We start from the raw sequence: 13,877 nt of genomic DNA on the forward strand, positions 1-13,877 counted from the left end.
GTGTATGGGAAATTCCCTATGCAAAGTGCATAGGAGGCTTCTAACTATGAGTCTGAACTCACTAAATTCTGAGTTTGGGTGGCACTTCAGTCTTCTTAACTACCATTTGCTTCTGCATTGAATCAAGAAAAGGATAAATTTCTCATTTTGGAGAACAGGGGCTTCTTTTTGAGCAGCATGAAAGAGAAGGTAACATTTATTTGCTTTCTTCCATAAAGTTAGACTAGATAGTTAAAGCTTCCCTTCCTTCTCTCACCCCAGCTGTCATTTTGTGACTCTGGTATGTTCTCATTAATTCCTAGACAGAGCACTTAAATTGTCTGACTACTTAGTTTCTGTTTAACAGTCATAGATTTCTAATCTAAATAAATAAAATGAATTCAAATTGACATTGCTCAAGGGTAATGACTGGTCAGTTGGACTTAGCTGTTTCCCTGCAAGGGTTGCTATTTCTTATTACCTTTATGTCCAAATGTGCAACCCTGCAGTTGTGAAGGTACTGCAGGGCTTCCATGATGTCTCGGATGTAGAAAGCTACTTTTTCCTCCATCAGCTCATCATGATTCATTAGGTAGTCTAAGAGCCGGCCATCATCCATCCTGAAAATAGGGAGAAAAGGCAAAGAAAATATGTTTCTGAAGAAACAGAGAGATAACACATGTACACACCTGTGAGATCTCTAAGATCTTTCTTACTTCCTGTTATAAATGAAGATCAGTGTTGCAGCACATGCATATTTTAGTTAGAGCCCAAAGTTAGTGTAATGTTCAGAACTAAAATAAATATTTACAAATGTGGTGCGCTTCGGGAAAGAAATCTGTATAACCTGTTTAAGAAATATTCTGTTTTGTTAACTTTTAAAATTGCTCATAAGAAGAAAGGTCTGACATCCCTTTGAGAGGTTAGATTGCAAAATAAAGAAAGCCTTCATTGAGAGAGACATAAGCAATATTCTGATTAACCAGAACCTAGTGGCTGCAAGCAGCTCCATGTGTGTTTTGCAAACTACTTTTCTCTGTAAATTTTTAGTTGGGGAAAATAGAAAGTAGCCAAAGTTTGTTCTTGGCATTCTTGATCCCTTTTTGAGTCCTTTCCTTCTGGGAAACTTTGCAATCTTAAAGTATGTGACTGAGAACATGGTATGTGGAGCCAGCCAGACCCGGATGTGATTCTGGTTCTGTCACCTACCTGCTGGGGGCAAGTCATTTAAACTCCCTGTGTTTTGGCTTCCCGGAAGCGCACCATCTTTAAAGTGGAAATAATAACAACAGCAGCAATAGAATAATACCTACTTCATTATGAGGATTGTGCAAGAGTAGAGTGAGAAAATGAGGCATTTAAGCACAATTGGTAGCATAAGTAAGTGCTCAATAAATGGTAGCTGTTCTCAGGCACCCTGTGCTCTCTCACAGGAAGGAGTGACCAAGTGTCAGTTGTTCTTTAAGGTACATTGGGCTGTTAAAGGCACATCCCAAGGAAATGCCCAGGTAAAGGAGCTTGATCCAGGGTCAGAAACTACTTTTGATCACAGCTGAACCACCCCCCTGGCCAAGTTTCCATTCTCTCCTCTAGCTTGTTACTTGCGGCTGGTCTCTTCTTATTTTCCTTGACAGGAGCAGAGGCTAGAAACGACAAAGGCCTCCTTTGCCTTGTCTGACCCTGCTGGGGGTGGGGTAAGAATAGTTAGAGTGCAGTACCAGTGGGCGTATTAAATGCATCCCCCTGAACTTCTTGGAGCAATTAAGGGAGAAATTAACAATAGCAATCAACCAAGAGTAGAAAACCTCAGTTCCCAAGTTCAACCTTAGAGCTTTTGAATAATGCAGAAGCCCACATTCCACCCTACGTCTGACCCTGCTGGGGGTGGGGTAAGAATAGTTAGAGTGGAGTACCAGTGGGCGTATTAAATGCATCCCCCTGAACTTCTTGGAGCAATTAAGGGAGAAATTAACAATAGCAATCAACCAAGAGTAGAAAGCCTCAGTTCCCAAGTTCAACCTTAGAGCTTTTGAATAATGCAGAAGCCCACATTCCACCCTAGACTGGGGAATCAGCATCTTAGTTGCCTGGTAGAGAAAAGCTCTACAAGCAATTCTGTTGACACCAAAGGGGAGAACCACAGTCAGAGTGTAACCAAGATTCAGCACATGGTTTAGCTCAGGCATTGCATCTCCACAGATTCTCCCTTAACCTCAAGTCCAGCTGAGCACCTTTCTATGTTCTCACAGGAACCCTCTCCAATGCAGGCATTTCTTTCTTAATATTTACCATGATATAATGAAATCATCCATTTAACTATTGGTCTTCCTCATTAGGACTTATAACTCCTAAAGGGCAAGAACCGTATCTTTTCACCTTGTTCCCCCCAACTCAGCCCCGGTCTGCACAGTGGTTGGCGCATAGCAAGTGCTCAGTAAATGCTTGCTAAACTAATTGAACCTAGCTTCCATCTAACTTAATTCCTGCCACATCTCGGGGAAGTTGGAGGAATTCTTTAGTCTTCACAGGTGAGGACCCTGTGGTCCAGGAAACTAAGTATTCTGTTCCAAATCACACAACTGGGACATGAGTCTAGATTCTTCATTCCAAGAACAGCTTCTTTCCATGTACTGTGGCAGCCTGATCGTCGACACCTTCTCTTGGAACAGTAGTAGGCATGTCTGAAGGGGCAAAAGTTCTGGGTCTGCTGAACCATCCTGGTACAAAGTGACAATACCCTTTATTGGAAAGCAAGCATAAATGTTGTCAGTTGTAAACAAGGATGGTTCACTGTCAATGGAATATGCCTTTTGAATGAGGAAGTTTCCAACAAATAGGTTCGGCTCTTAAAGACTGTTAAGTCTGTTTGCTAAGTCCAAAGTGACAAACTACCAACTACTACACTGCTAGGTAAAGTTAAATTTCATGAAAGGATTACACATGCTAACAGTGCTGATTTTGCCTCCTCTTGTTTCTTTTCAACTGACTTAAAAATGTAGCTAAAGATGTTTGTATTTTAGCTTTCTTTTTCGTCTTAAATAAATTTATCACAAGTTACTGCTTCAAAGACCCCTTACCCATACACCTAGACTGACAAGCACACAAGAGCAGATGAAAATGACAGTTGAAAGGCTGAAAATGCAGGTGCATCTCTACGAAATGTGGGCTCCCATGAAGCCATATGCAGCACTGGTCTGTGTGGACACGTCTGTCTCCTGTCCAGGCCAGCAGCCATTTCTGTGTTATCTCTACTACTTCTGAAAAGATTCTGTTCTCTTTAGTCTCTGTAAGAAACCACAGAGCATGCTCTCTGTTCTTAGCTTGGGGAAGCAGAGGGGAGAATGTAACTTTAATGTTCTATTTGATCTGTTCTGGAGGCCAAGTATTTGGTTGCCTAAGTCCCTAGAAAATCTGGAATGAGTGGAAGGTTTTGGAGGTAAGGTTCCACCCTAAAAGGAATTTCTTGGGCAGTAGACTGGGGATACCATGGTGGGAAGCTGACGCACAAAGCCCTCTCATTTCAACTCCACCCCATCAACCCTCAATTTGCCTACTGTCAATAAGCTCTTCCTAAACTCCTACCCATCCAAGAGTCCATTACAAAGAAAATGAAAATTGGAGTGAGGGGTGTGAGTTCAAGTCCCAGCTTCCACATCTTCGTTTTAAGGATCTTCTTTGTCCTTGATTTTCTAATCTATAAAACGGAATAACATGTATACAAGTTGGGGGAGAGAGTGCATGTTACATGTAGCACTTCGTAAACTATAATACATTGTAAAAAAAATACAACCGTCTTTTCCATTAATGGTGGGCAATAAATAACCCAAGCAGGTGGGAACCACCTTAGAGAGATGACACCAGTACTTACAATTCCAAAATCAGGATGTAGGATGTGGGGGACTCATAGGTGTCGTGGAGAGTGATGTACTGCGGGTGCTGCAGGTGCTGCAGGAGGGCGGCCTCGTGGGCAGCCTGCTCTTTCTTCTTCATTTTTTTGCTAACGAATTTCACAGCCACATCCTTGCGGGTGGCTTTGTGAATGCATTTCTTTACTATGGAGAAACGGCCTCTGGAAAACAAAAGGAAGAAAGCATTTTACAATCAACTAGGTTTTATTTTATCCAGGAATGTGTAAAGTTTTGCATGAAGTGGTCAGACAGACATTTTGTTAGGAATCCTACTCTACTATATTTTAAATTATAATGTCATCCAGAAAAGCTGTTTTTCCTTCCTTAGCATTTTAGGGTTCTTTAAGATGCAAAAAGCTAACTAATATCATTTTTTAGTCAATATATTTCCCTATCACTTTGAACATCAACCACAGGTTCAGTTTTCTAAGTAGAACATATTTCTATAAAATGCAACAATAACAACAACATTAAAGAAGCAGGAATTCTACTCAATGATAATTTAAAAAACATTTTTAAAGAGGCCAGTTTTTCATTTTATTTTGTTCATTATCTTTTTATTACGGAAAATTTCTAATATACACGAAAGTAAAGAGAAAAGCAGAATAGATCTCCTGTGTGTCCAGCTTTAATAATTATCAACACAACGATTTTGTTTTATCTATCCCTTTCCCATCCCCCGTTTTTTTCTCTGAAGTATTTTAAGCAAAGTCCAGATATGTAATTTCACTCATAAATACTTCAGTTTGCATCTGTAATTGACAAGGACATTAAAAAATGTATAACCACCCAGCCATTATCACATCTAACAAAATTACCCACTCCTGAAATAGACAGAATGGTTCCCAGATGCTGTTACAGCCCGGTAGGAGGAAGTAAAAGAGCAGAGGAGTAAATAGTCACATAAACTTCCTTTGGCCTTTTTTCCTTCTGTTTTGCTACCCAAAGAAGACAGGAAATAGAGTTGTGATATTTTGATACACAAGGGGTCTTCAAAAAGTTCATGGAAAGATTTGTATTACTTTGTAGTTCTGTCTTTCCATGAACTTTTTTGAAGTAACCTTGTATGTGTGTGTGTGTGTATATATACATATACTGGTTTCTGTCCACTTTTCCTAGCTCATAATTCTCATAACCCTTGTTTTTTTGTTATAATGCTGGAACTCCTTAGGCTTCAGAGGAGGCCTCAGAGAACAGTCTCTCTCTCTGACCTTCTCCTGTCCTCCTTTCATCTGCTCTTTTTCTTCCCGAGGCAGGAAATTCTCTGACCTTCCTTAGATTGTAGGTCATAAGACCCCCATTCCAGAAGGGGTCTTGCCCCATAGCCAGGAGGAAGGAATGCTGCCCAGAGAGGCCAAGAAGAACCCACTGCTGGGTTTCCTCACCCAGTCTGTTAATGTTAGATCATACCCTTTTTCTCCAATTATATTTCTACGTGGTTGTCCATGCTTCAATCATGCCTATGTAATGAAGTTTCCATAAAACCCCAAAAGGACAGGGTTCAGAGAGCTTCCAGACAGCTGAACACGTGGAGGTTCCTGGAGGGAGGAATGCCCAGGGAGGTCATGGAAGCTCTGTGCCCCTCCCCCATTCCTTGCCCTGTGCATCTCTTCATCTGTATCCTTTGTCATATCCTTTTAATAAACCAGGAAGTGTAACAAAGTGTTTTCCTGAGTTTTGTGAGCCACTTAGCAAATCCTCTGAACCTGAGGAGAGGTTTGTGGGGACCCTGATTTATACCTGATCAGTCAGAAGTTCCAGGACCTGGACTTGTGACGGCCCCATCGTGGTGGGGGCAGTCTTGGGGACTGAGCCCTCAACCTGTGGGATCTGAAGCTATCTCCAGGTAGATAGTGTCAGAATTTATCTGAATTAGAGCACGCTCTGCTGGTGTCCACTGCAGAATTGATTGCTTGCTTGCTGGTAGGACAATACCCCCACATATATGGTGTCGGAAGCATGTTGTGAGAGTTATAGTGGGAGAATCTGAGTGTGTTTTTCTACTCAAGAGCTAAAGTTTGTTTTTGATGAAAGGTACAGTGAATTGCATTGTGACTCCTGCCTAACAACAGAAATAATGAATATTTTAGCTCTATCTACAACCTCTGTCACAACCACCCAACTTAGGAAATTGTATGCTTCCTTGAGAGATGCCAATCAGAGACGGAGATGATACGAAAGCCCAACTGTTAGGGGGTGCTCTTTTATTTATACATCCAGGGTGGGTGGGTAATTTGTAAGATCAACCCACATTTTCTCACCCAGACCACCTGCAGACAAACAAATGCTCTGGGATGAACCCTTTTTGTTCCTTTCCCATCAACTATTTTGTGGGCATGGTGATGAAGTTTTAAATTACTATTCTGTTGAAAGTCATATTTTTATCCTTTTTATTTTTATTTTTTTCCTTTTTGTCTTTTTTACTGACCGGTAACGGGATCGCAACCCTCGGTGTCGCGCCCGTACCGGGGACCGGCAACAGGATCGCAACCCTCGGCGTTGCGCCCGCACCGCGCTCAGCCAGTGAGTGGGAACCGGTCTCCACATGGGATCCGAACCCTTGGCGGGAACGCCGCCGCGCTCCCAAGTGGCGCACTCTCCAGTGTGCCACCAGGCTGGCCCTATCCTTTTTATTTTGAGGCACACTAAATGTTCTGTAACTGAGACACTGAGTGACAGAGAGAGAGAGAGAGAGAGAGAGAGAGAGAGAGAGAGAGAGAGAGAGAGAGAGAGGAGATGATGTGTGTTGTCCAGGAGGATTTGGACTAGAAATACCCATAGAGCAATAATGTGCTTGACACATGAACATATATAGAGACCTATATCTAACAATTAGTGATGATACATTCTTCTCAAGAACACATGGAACTTTTCACAAAAATTGACCATGTACTACTCATAAATCAAGTTCCAACAAAAATCAACGAATCAATATCATATAGACTAAGTTCTCTAATCACAATACAATTAAGTTAAAAATCAGTAATAAAAAGATAATTTTTTTCTTTTTCTTCTTTTCTTTTCCTTCTTCTCTTTCTCTAAAAAGATAATTTTAAAAAATCTCATACATTTAAGAACCTCATACAGGTTAAAACATTTTTTCTATTACAACTGGGTCAAAGAAAAAAATCACAGTTGAAGAAAAAATACATAGAACTATAAGATAATGAAAATGCCACATATCAAAACTTGGGAAATATAGCTACAATTTGTACTCTGAAGAAACTTTTGAGCCTTAAATTCTTTTTTTTTTTTTTTTGTCTTTTTGTCTTTTTTCATGTCCGGCAATGGATCGCAACCCTCAGTGTCGCACCAGCACTGGACCGGGACAGGCAACGGGATCGCAACCCTCAGTGTTGCGCACGCACCTCGCTCAGCCAGTGAGCGGCCGGTCTGTATGTGGTATCCGAACCCTCGGCGGGAGCGCCGCCACGCTCCCAAGCGGCGCACTGTAGCAGTGCGCCACCGGGCCGGCCCAGAGCCTTAAATTCTTATGTAAGAAAAGAAAAAAGGCTGAGAGTTGATGAGTGAAGCATCCAAGTTAAGAAGTGAGAATGGTAGGGAGCCACATAAATACCCTAGTTGTTTTCTTGCTATAGAGAGAATGCATCTATAAAAGAAAGAAACAAACAACAAAAACTAGTCACTCTGTTGTGATGTTGCTAAGAGTCATGAGGGAAGGAACACAAAACTGTGTCCTTACCGTCCAATTTCATTCAGTTCAGTATAAGCAGAATCAAAGTTTTCCTTCCATGAAATGGTGGCACCATCAGCAGCAGCATCTTTGGAAAAGAGAGAATTCATTTATGATACTGAGGATGTCATATAAGAGAAAAGAAAAGGTTAACAGAAGAACTTCAGCATTATCCCAAAGCAATTCTCATGACTAAATATGGAGTCTAACTCCATGGGAAAAGGCCATGATTCTCTGGAATGTTATTTTTAAAAATATCATCTAAAGGGAACTGACATGGCAGAGTCAGAGCACCTCTGCCGCCTACTAAAACAAAGGGAAAACTCGGGAAAACCAGAAATGTAACTCCTGGATATTTTAAAATAGAAAAAAAAAATTTTTTTTAAAGGGAAAGTGAAAAATACTCTGAAGGCCTAAAATAGCCAGTGAAAATCATGGCTTTAGGGAAGAGGTAGAGCGAATAGGAGAAAAGTTACAAAGTCAAGAAAAGAGAAAAAAAAAAGAACATTTTAAAACTTCTCTTTCTTACCCCCACTGTTCTCAGGCACTAATGAGCTTATCCAGTATATTGAATGATTTGACTTAACCCACAGTATATGCCTGAGTAGACTCTTTGGCTGCATTACCTTGCATGATTTGTCAACTCCCTGGCAATGATGTACATACACACACGCATGAACATGCACGCCAATATGTATTTGTGTTGTCTGCTGGAGACCAAAGCTCACAAGCAGCAAAACATGAACAGTGGACATCCTGGGGCAGGCCTGAGTTAGTGGCTTGAGGAGGAGAGGAGCCACGTCAGCAGCATGGCTCTTCTGACCCCAGAGCTGGTCACCTCAGCCTGCCCAGAGTACAGTCTGGCCAGGGCTAACGGTGGCTTGTCCATATTGAATTCTGAAGAGACAGACTCAGGGCCAAGGTTCCCAGTGAGTCACAGGCCCATGGGACAAAGTTAAAGTCACCGGGAGGGAAATGACTGGGCTGGCATGAAGGCAGGCTGGAGAGCATTTCTGTATTCACATGGGGAGAGGGGCATAGCCCAAAGCCCCAGAGGGTTTCAAAAGCCCCTCTGGAGACTGCCTCCACTCAAAGAGCCACAGACCCATTGTCTTTTAAGTGCAGAGACCTCCCCAACACACACAGACCACTCTCTTGCAGTGCCCGAAATGTCACTATCTGCAGATTTCTTTAGGCTAGCAAGTGTCCTCTTTTAAAAACATCCCTGGGATCAAGGTGAATAAGGTGGGCAAAATAAGCACCATGTTTGTAAAATACTTGTATTTAGCTAGTTATATGTACAGGGTATTTCAAAAAGTTTGTGGAAAGATTTGTATTATCTTTCAATTTTATTTTTCCACGAACTTTTTGTTTTGCAACCAATCTATATAAAAATATATCCATGTTGAAAAATAAATTCTGTGAGGGTTGGGGGCAAAGAAACTATCAAATATTCATTTCATAGTTAAATCCTTCAACAAGGTCACTTTCTCTCCCCATTTGAAGCTGGTGAGTGCGGCTGTCCCTATGCTATGAGGTATGTTTCTGTCTGGCGGGGATGCTCAGGTGAGAGGAGGCTTTGTATTTTGTCTCAGAAGAGGGGTGGATGGCATCCATGTGACTCCTGCCTCCTGCTTGTACCTCTGTGTTCCTGGAGACACACCTGGTCCCCTAGGAAACTTGGCAGGCCCAGGGTTAGCATGAGTGGCAGACCTAACATTTGCTCCAAGATACTTGGAGTCACACTTTATGGACACATCTCCAGGCCTCTAAAATGTTGATTGACTGAAGCTGCAAGCAGCTCCAGGCACCTCTTGCATGGTGGCCTGACCTGTCAAGGAGCAGCCAGTGCTGGCCAGATGCCTGACCTCCACTGCCGGGGTCCTGGTCCTGGCTGGGACTCACCGTATTCCGGAAGTCGCACGAACTCTGATGGCTCGCTGGGAAGGCTGATTCCCCAGGGATTACTGGCGCTGACTCTGAACTGATAAGGACACCCAGGACTAAGGTCTTCGATGACCAGATAAGTGTCCAAGGTGGAAGCTATCGACTGCTGCCAGACCTGGGAACCTGGTGCAGTTTCATTACTGGCGCTGACTCTGAACTGATAAGGACACCCAGGACTAAGGTCTTCGATGACGAGATAAGTGTCCAAGGTGGAAGCTATCGACTGCTGCCAGACCTGGGAACCTGGTGCAGTTTCCGAGGAGAGGGAAAGAGAAGAAGCCAAAGCAACATTGTTTCAAAGACTTTCAGCAAAGTAAGGAAAATTGACACATTCAATTCAAGGGACAATTGTGGTCACTGTGCTAGGCTCTGAAAGCCTGTGGGCCAACAGTGGCAGGTTTGGGTTCGATTTCATAAATGACTGAATAAATGGTGAAGAGTGCATAAGAAGTTGGCCTAAAGATTCTGTTTATTCTCAAATGTGTAAATGTGAGAGTGAAAAGACATAGATAATACAGAATTTACAGAGGATCATGTGATACATTTGTAATAAGGCTGGAAGACTATATTATAAGTTAAACAATGAGAGAAAATATGCATTTGGAAATTGAAACAAAATGGAAATTAACACGTACAGTACTGAGTACCGTGTAAATTACTGTGGAAAGTGTCTTCAACATAGTTCTCTCATTTAACTTTCTCACTTAAGTCCACAGAAACCACACGAGGTAGGGAGCATTAACTTTACTTTACAGATGAAGAAACCGAGCCTCAGAAATATTAAACAATGTACCCAAGAGTACTTAGTCAATAAGATGAAGTACGACTGAATAATGCTAAAGTAAGTATGAACTTTGTGAAATGTTCATTGTGCTGACCTGGGAAACACAAGAGCGGATGGCTTAAGAAAGATGCAGAAATAAACAGTTTTATAACTGCAGGGGGCCTGTTTGATAAAAGAGAAGAAGAGTTAAAATAAAACGAGTAATGGAAAGTAGAGTAAAATGGATGATTTTGGTTTGGGGGGGTCATGTAGTTGCTTTTAATTCAATTGTGTGATTCATAATGTGGTTCAGAGATGTGTTATTAACAATTAGAGCTATCTGGCAGCTTCTTATTTTAACTAATTCTTGATAACTAGTAGACAGGCTCAGCCGTTTCTAACTGCTGAAAAAAATACATGCACTGTAGCATGTAAATGTAACAAATTTTAAAAGTTTAAATTGCAGAATTTTAAACTACACAATTAAAAAATATACACACACCTATGAGACTGTCAATTTTATCTAGGGGCCGGGGGATAGAGCTCTGATCATACTACCCCAGTTATTACTCTGGGAGAAAGATCACAAATTAGCAAACTAGAGAGCAGGGTTCTAGTGGGAGAACCACTAATGAGGAACCTTAGCTTCCTCATTTGTAAAATGGGCCTGATCATCCTCAGTGATTGAGCATGTTAAATAGGGAAACGTGCAGAAAGGCACTTTGAAACCTGCCCTAGGTCATATACATGTCAGGGAGGTTTACATCATCTTAGCAAAAACAGCTGCTTGATGTTTAAGATCAGAAGGTGGCTGTAGTCTTGCACTCAGGCCCCTGTGCTGAGTTGAAAGACACAAGATGGAACAGCTTCTGAAAGACGAGGAGGATAACAGGTTTATAACTCTGAAGGATCTCCCTGAGAGGAAGAGAAGACAGAAAAAGAAGAGCAGGAGGAGATGGCGCACCTTCCTCTCTGTACTCCACAGTGTAACCAGAAATAGTGCAGTTGCCCGTGCTGGACGGGGGCAGCCAGCGGAGAATTACGGAGGTGCAGCTTCTCTCCTGGGCAATGGGGCGGTTCGGGGCTGCTGGAACACCTATGGAGACAGAAATCAGGATCAAGTGCTACTTCTACAGACCTTGGCATTTTCTACCAATGTGGAATGTCATCTAGGAGACATCACCTAACCTGTGTCTCAAATGTTTTCTATGACCTCTGTCAAGTGGCATATATTTCGTTAGGACCAAGAGAGACTGGGAGACAACTCTTGCTATCTGAAGTTCTTCCTTAGGCTAAATACTGCACACTGGAGATAAAGTTTGGTCAGAGAACTATGCAGAAGGTTTATGGAAGGCTACAGAGAGCTCGAAGCAAAGATTTGCTCTCTTCCCATTTGCTAGAACTTGATTTTGAAATTTTCACAATGGATTTTTTCTTCCCCAGGTCTCAGGGAACCCTTGTAATGTTCACTTAAAATGTTTGACTAACACAAATTCATAGACACAGAAAGTAGAATGGTGGTGGCCAGGGGCTGTGGGAAGGGGGGAGCGGGGAGTTACTGTTTAGTGGGTGTGGATGGAGTTTCAGTTCGGGAAGATGAAGGAGTTCTGTGAATGGATGGTGGTAGCACGAAATGTGAATGTGCTTAAATGCCACTGAACCGTACAGTTAAAAATGGTTAAGATGGCACATTTTGTGTTGTGTATGTTTTATAACAATTTAAAAAGTAAATATTTAGAAGATGTATTATAAAAAGTTTGACTAACAAAGAAACTGTACCTTGCACTTTAACTGTAGCAGATGTTGATGTGGTCCCATGGTCATTTGTTGCTATACAGGTATAAATCCCACTGTCTTGGGGCATCAGATTGCAGATCTTCAGGGTGATTTCCCCGGAATCACTAGAGACATTAAAAGGATATCCCTCAGATCCAGTAATGAGACAACTGACTGGTGGGTAAAACCCCATAGGGTTGGCACATGTTGTGCTGAGTTGAGGCCCAAAGTCTAGTCCCTGTTCTATTACCTACCTACACACCTTGAGTGATCACCTTGCCTCTCTATGTCCCCATCTCCTTATAATGGGGAATGATTTCTAGCCCTACCTATCTCTCAAGTTTTTTTTTATAAACAAGGGATAGAATAAGGAATAAAATGAGATAAGAATTAGAATATGTTTTGAAATATGCACAGTCTTATACAAGTACTGGTCCGCATTCCTATTAGTATTATTACCACTAGCAATTTTGTCCTAAAATATCTTGTCTCACAGATCAATAATGAACGGTACAAGAAAATGGAAAGACTAAAGAATGAAAACGTTCACATATTTCAAATTCTACATATGGGATTCTCAAAGTAAGTAAGTGAGTTAAGAGAGGGTAAATTCCTCCACCTAAATAACTTCCCCAGTTGTACCAGAGACATACTAAGGGCTCTGAAAGGGTTAAGTACAGAAGTCACAGTCAGCCCCACTCCCTCTCCAGTGGTCATGACATGTTCTGTTGCTCCTAATGATCCTCACCAAGCACTGACTCTCGCACTAAGCTCCTCGGGCCCACAGATATTTTATGACCTGGCCAGGGAGTCTCTGCTGGGAATACCAGGGAATAGTGGTCTTTTTCCATTTCACATGCACACAAATTAAGTCAATGGTTGAAAATGTCTTGATTCTAGGTGTTTCTTCCATAAGCGTTTCTTAAGCATTTAGGGCTTGCTACCTCTTGTCCACCATAAGCAGAAGCACACAATAAAGCTCATAATTAGTAGCAATATATGTTAACAGAATGACTGTGAGGCAGTCAGCCAAGAACCAAGTTCTGTTTCACGGCCTTCTCGTGTGGAAGCATGCTTACAGCTTAATGTTCTATTGCACATTTTGGAACGAGTCTTTTTTTTTTGTTCTTAGGTAAAGAATTAAATATTTCACTGTTTCACAGCATCCTGAAGGGCACAAACATACACCAGGATGTGCAGATTTGAGGACCACAGTTTTGCTCTACCTCTTCTGACATAGAGATGAGCCTGGGGAGCCTTAGGGAAAGATCATCTAATAGGGTGAGTATAAGGCAGTGACTCTAAAAGCCCTTCCAAACTACAGCTCATGCTTGACCTGGGATATAAAGGTTTATGTTTTTCTTTACTTGTTTAATGAGGGTCCAGAACGCAGTCTTTACAAACTGTTCTTATTGGTTCCAGGTATTTCTACATGGTGCTGAGTGACGTGTGAAGTGTGTGGTGCTGACCCAGGGTTCATTCACCAGGCTGAGCAGCTGGCTGCATTGAACCTAAAGCTCACAGCTCTGAGAGCTGTCCTGTGAGACTGAGCCACCTGTGGGTTTTTTTTTTTTCTTTTTGTCTTTTTTACTGACCGGTAATGGGATCGCAACCCTCGGTGTTGCACCCGTACCGGGGACCGGCAACGGGATCGCAACCCTCGGTGTTGCGCCCGCACCACGCTCAGCCAGTGAGCGGGAACCAGTCTCCACATGGGATCCGAACCCTCGGCGGGAGCGCCACCGTGCTCCCAAGCGGCGCACTCTCCAGTGCGCCACCGGGCCGGCCCCCACCTGTGGTTTTTGACTCA

At 42.3% G+C, this 13,877-nt stretch overlaps 1 protein-coding gene across 1 annotated transcript in view; it reads right to left on the bottom strand.

The window, feature by feature from the left end:
- The window catches only part of LOC103594438 (kalirin-like), a gene marked incomplete at its 5' end in the record, with an annotated part of 35,603 nt that overhangs the window by 1,997 nt on the left and 19,729 nt on the right, over positions 1 to 13,877 (bottom strand). The window contains 6 exons of the mRNA XM_008577648.1: positions 461 to 599; positions 3,848 to 4,048; positions 7,591 to 7,669; positions 9,487 to 9,651; positions 11,256 to 11,387; positions 12,071 to 12,192. Coding sequence (XP_008575870.1) covers positions 461 to 599; positions 3,848 to 4,048; positions 7,591 to 7,669; positions 9,487 to 9,651; positions 11,256 to 11,387; positions 12,071 to 12,192 — 838 coding nt within the window. The remainder of the gene's footprint in view (positions 1 to 460; positions 600 to 3,847; positions 4,049 to 7,590; positions 7,670 to 9,486; positions 9,652 to 11,255; positions 11,388 to 12,070; positions 12,193 to 13,877) is intronic.

Source organism: Galeopterus variegatus, unplaced genomic scaffold (genome assembly GCF_000696425.1).
Source record: "Galeopterus variegatus unplaced genomic scaffold, G_variegatus-3.0.2 Scaffold1555, whole genome shotgun sequence".
Classification (NCBI taxonomy): domain Eukaryota; kingdom Metazoa; phylum Chordata; class Mammalia; order Dermoptera; family Cynocephalidae; genus Galeopterus; species Galeopterus variegatus.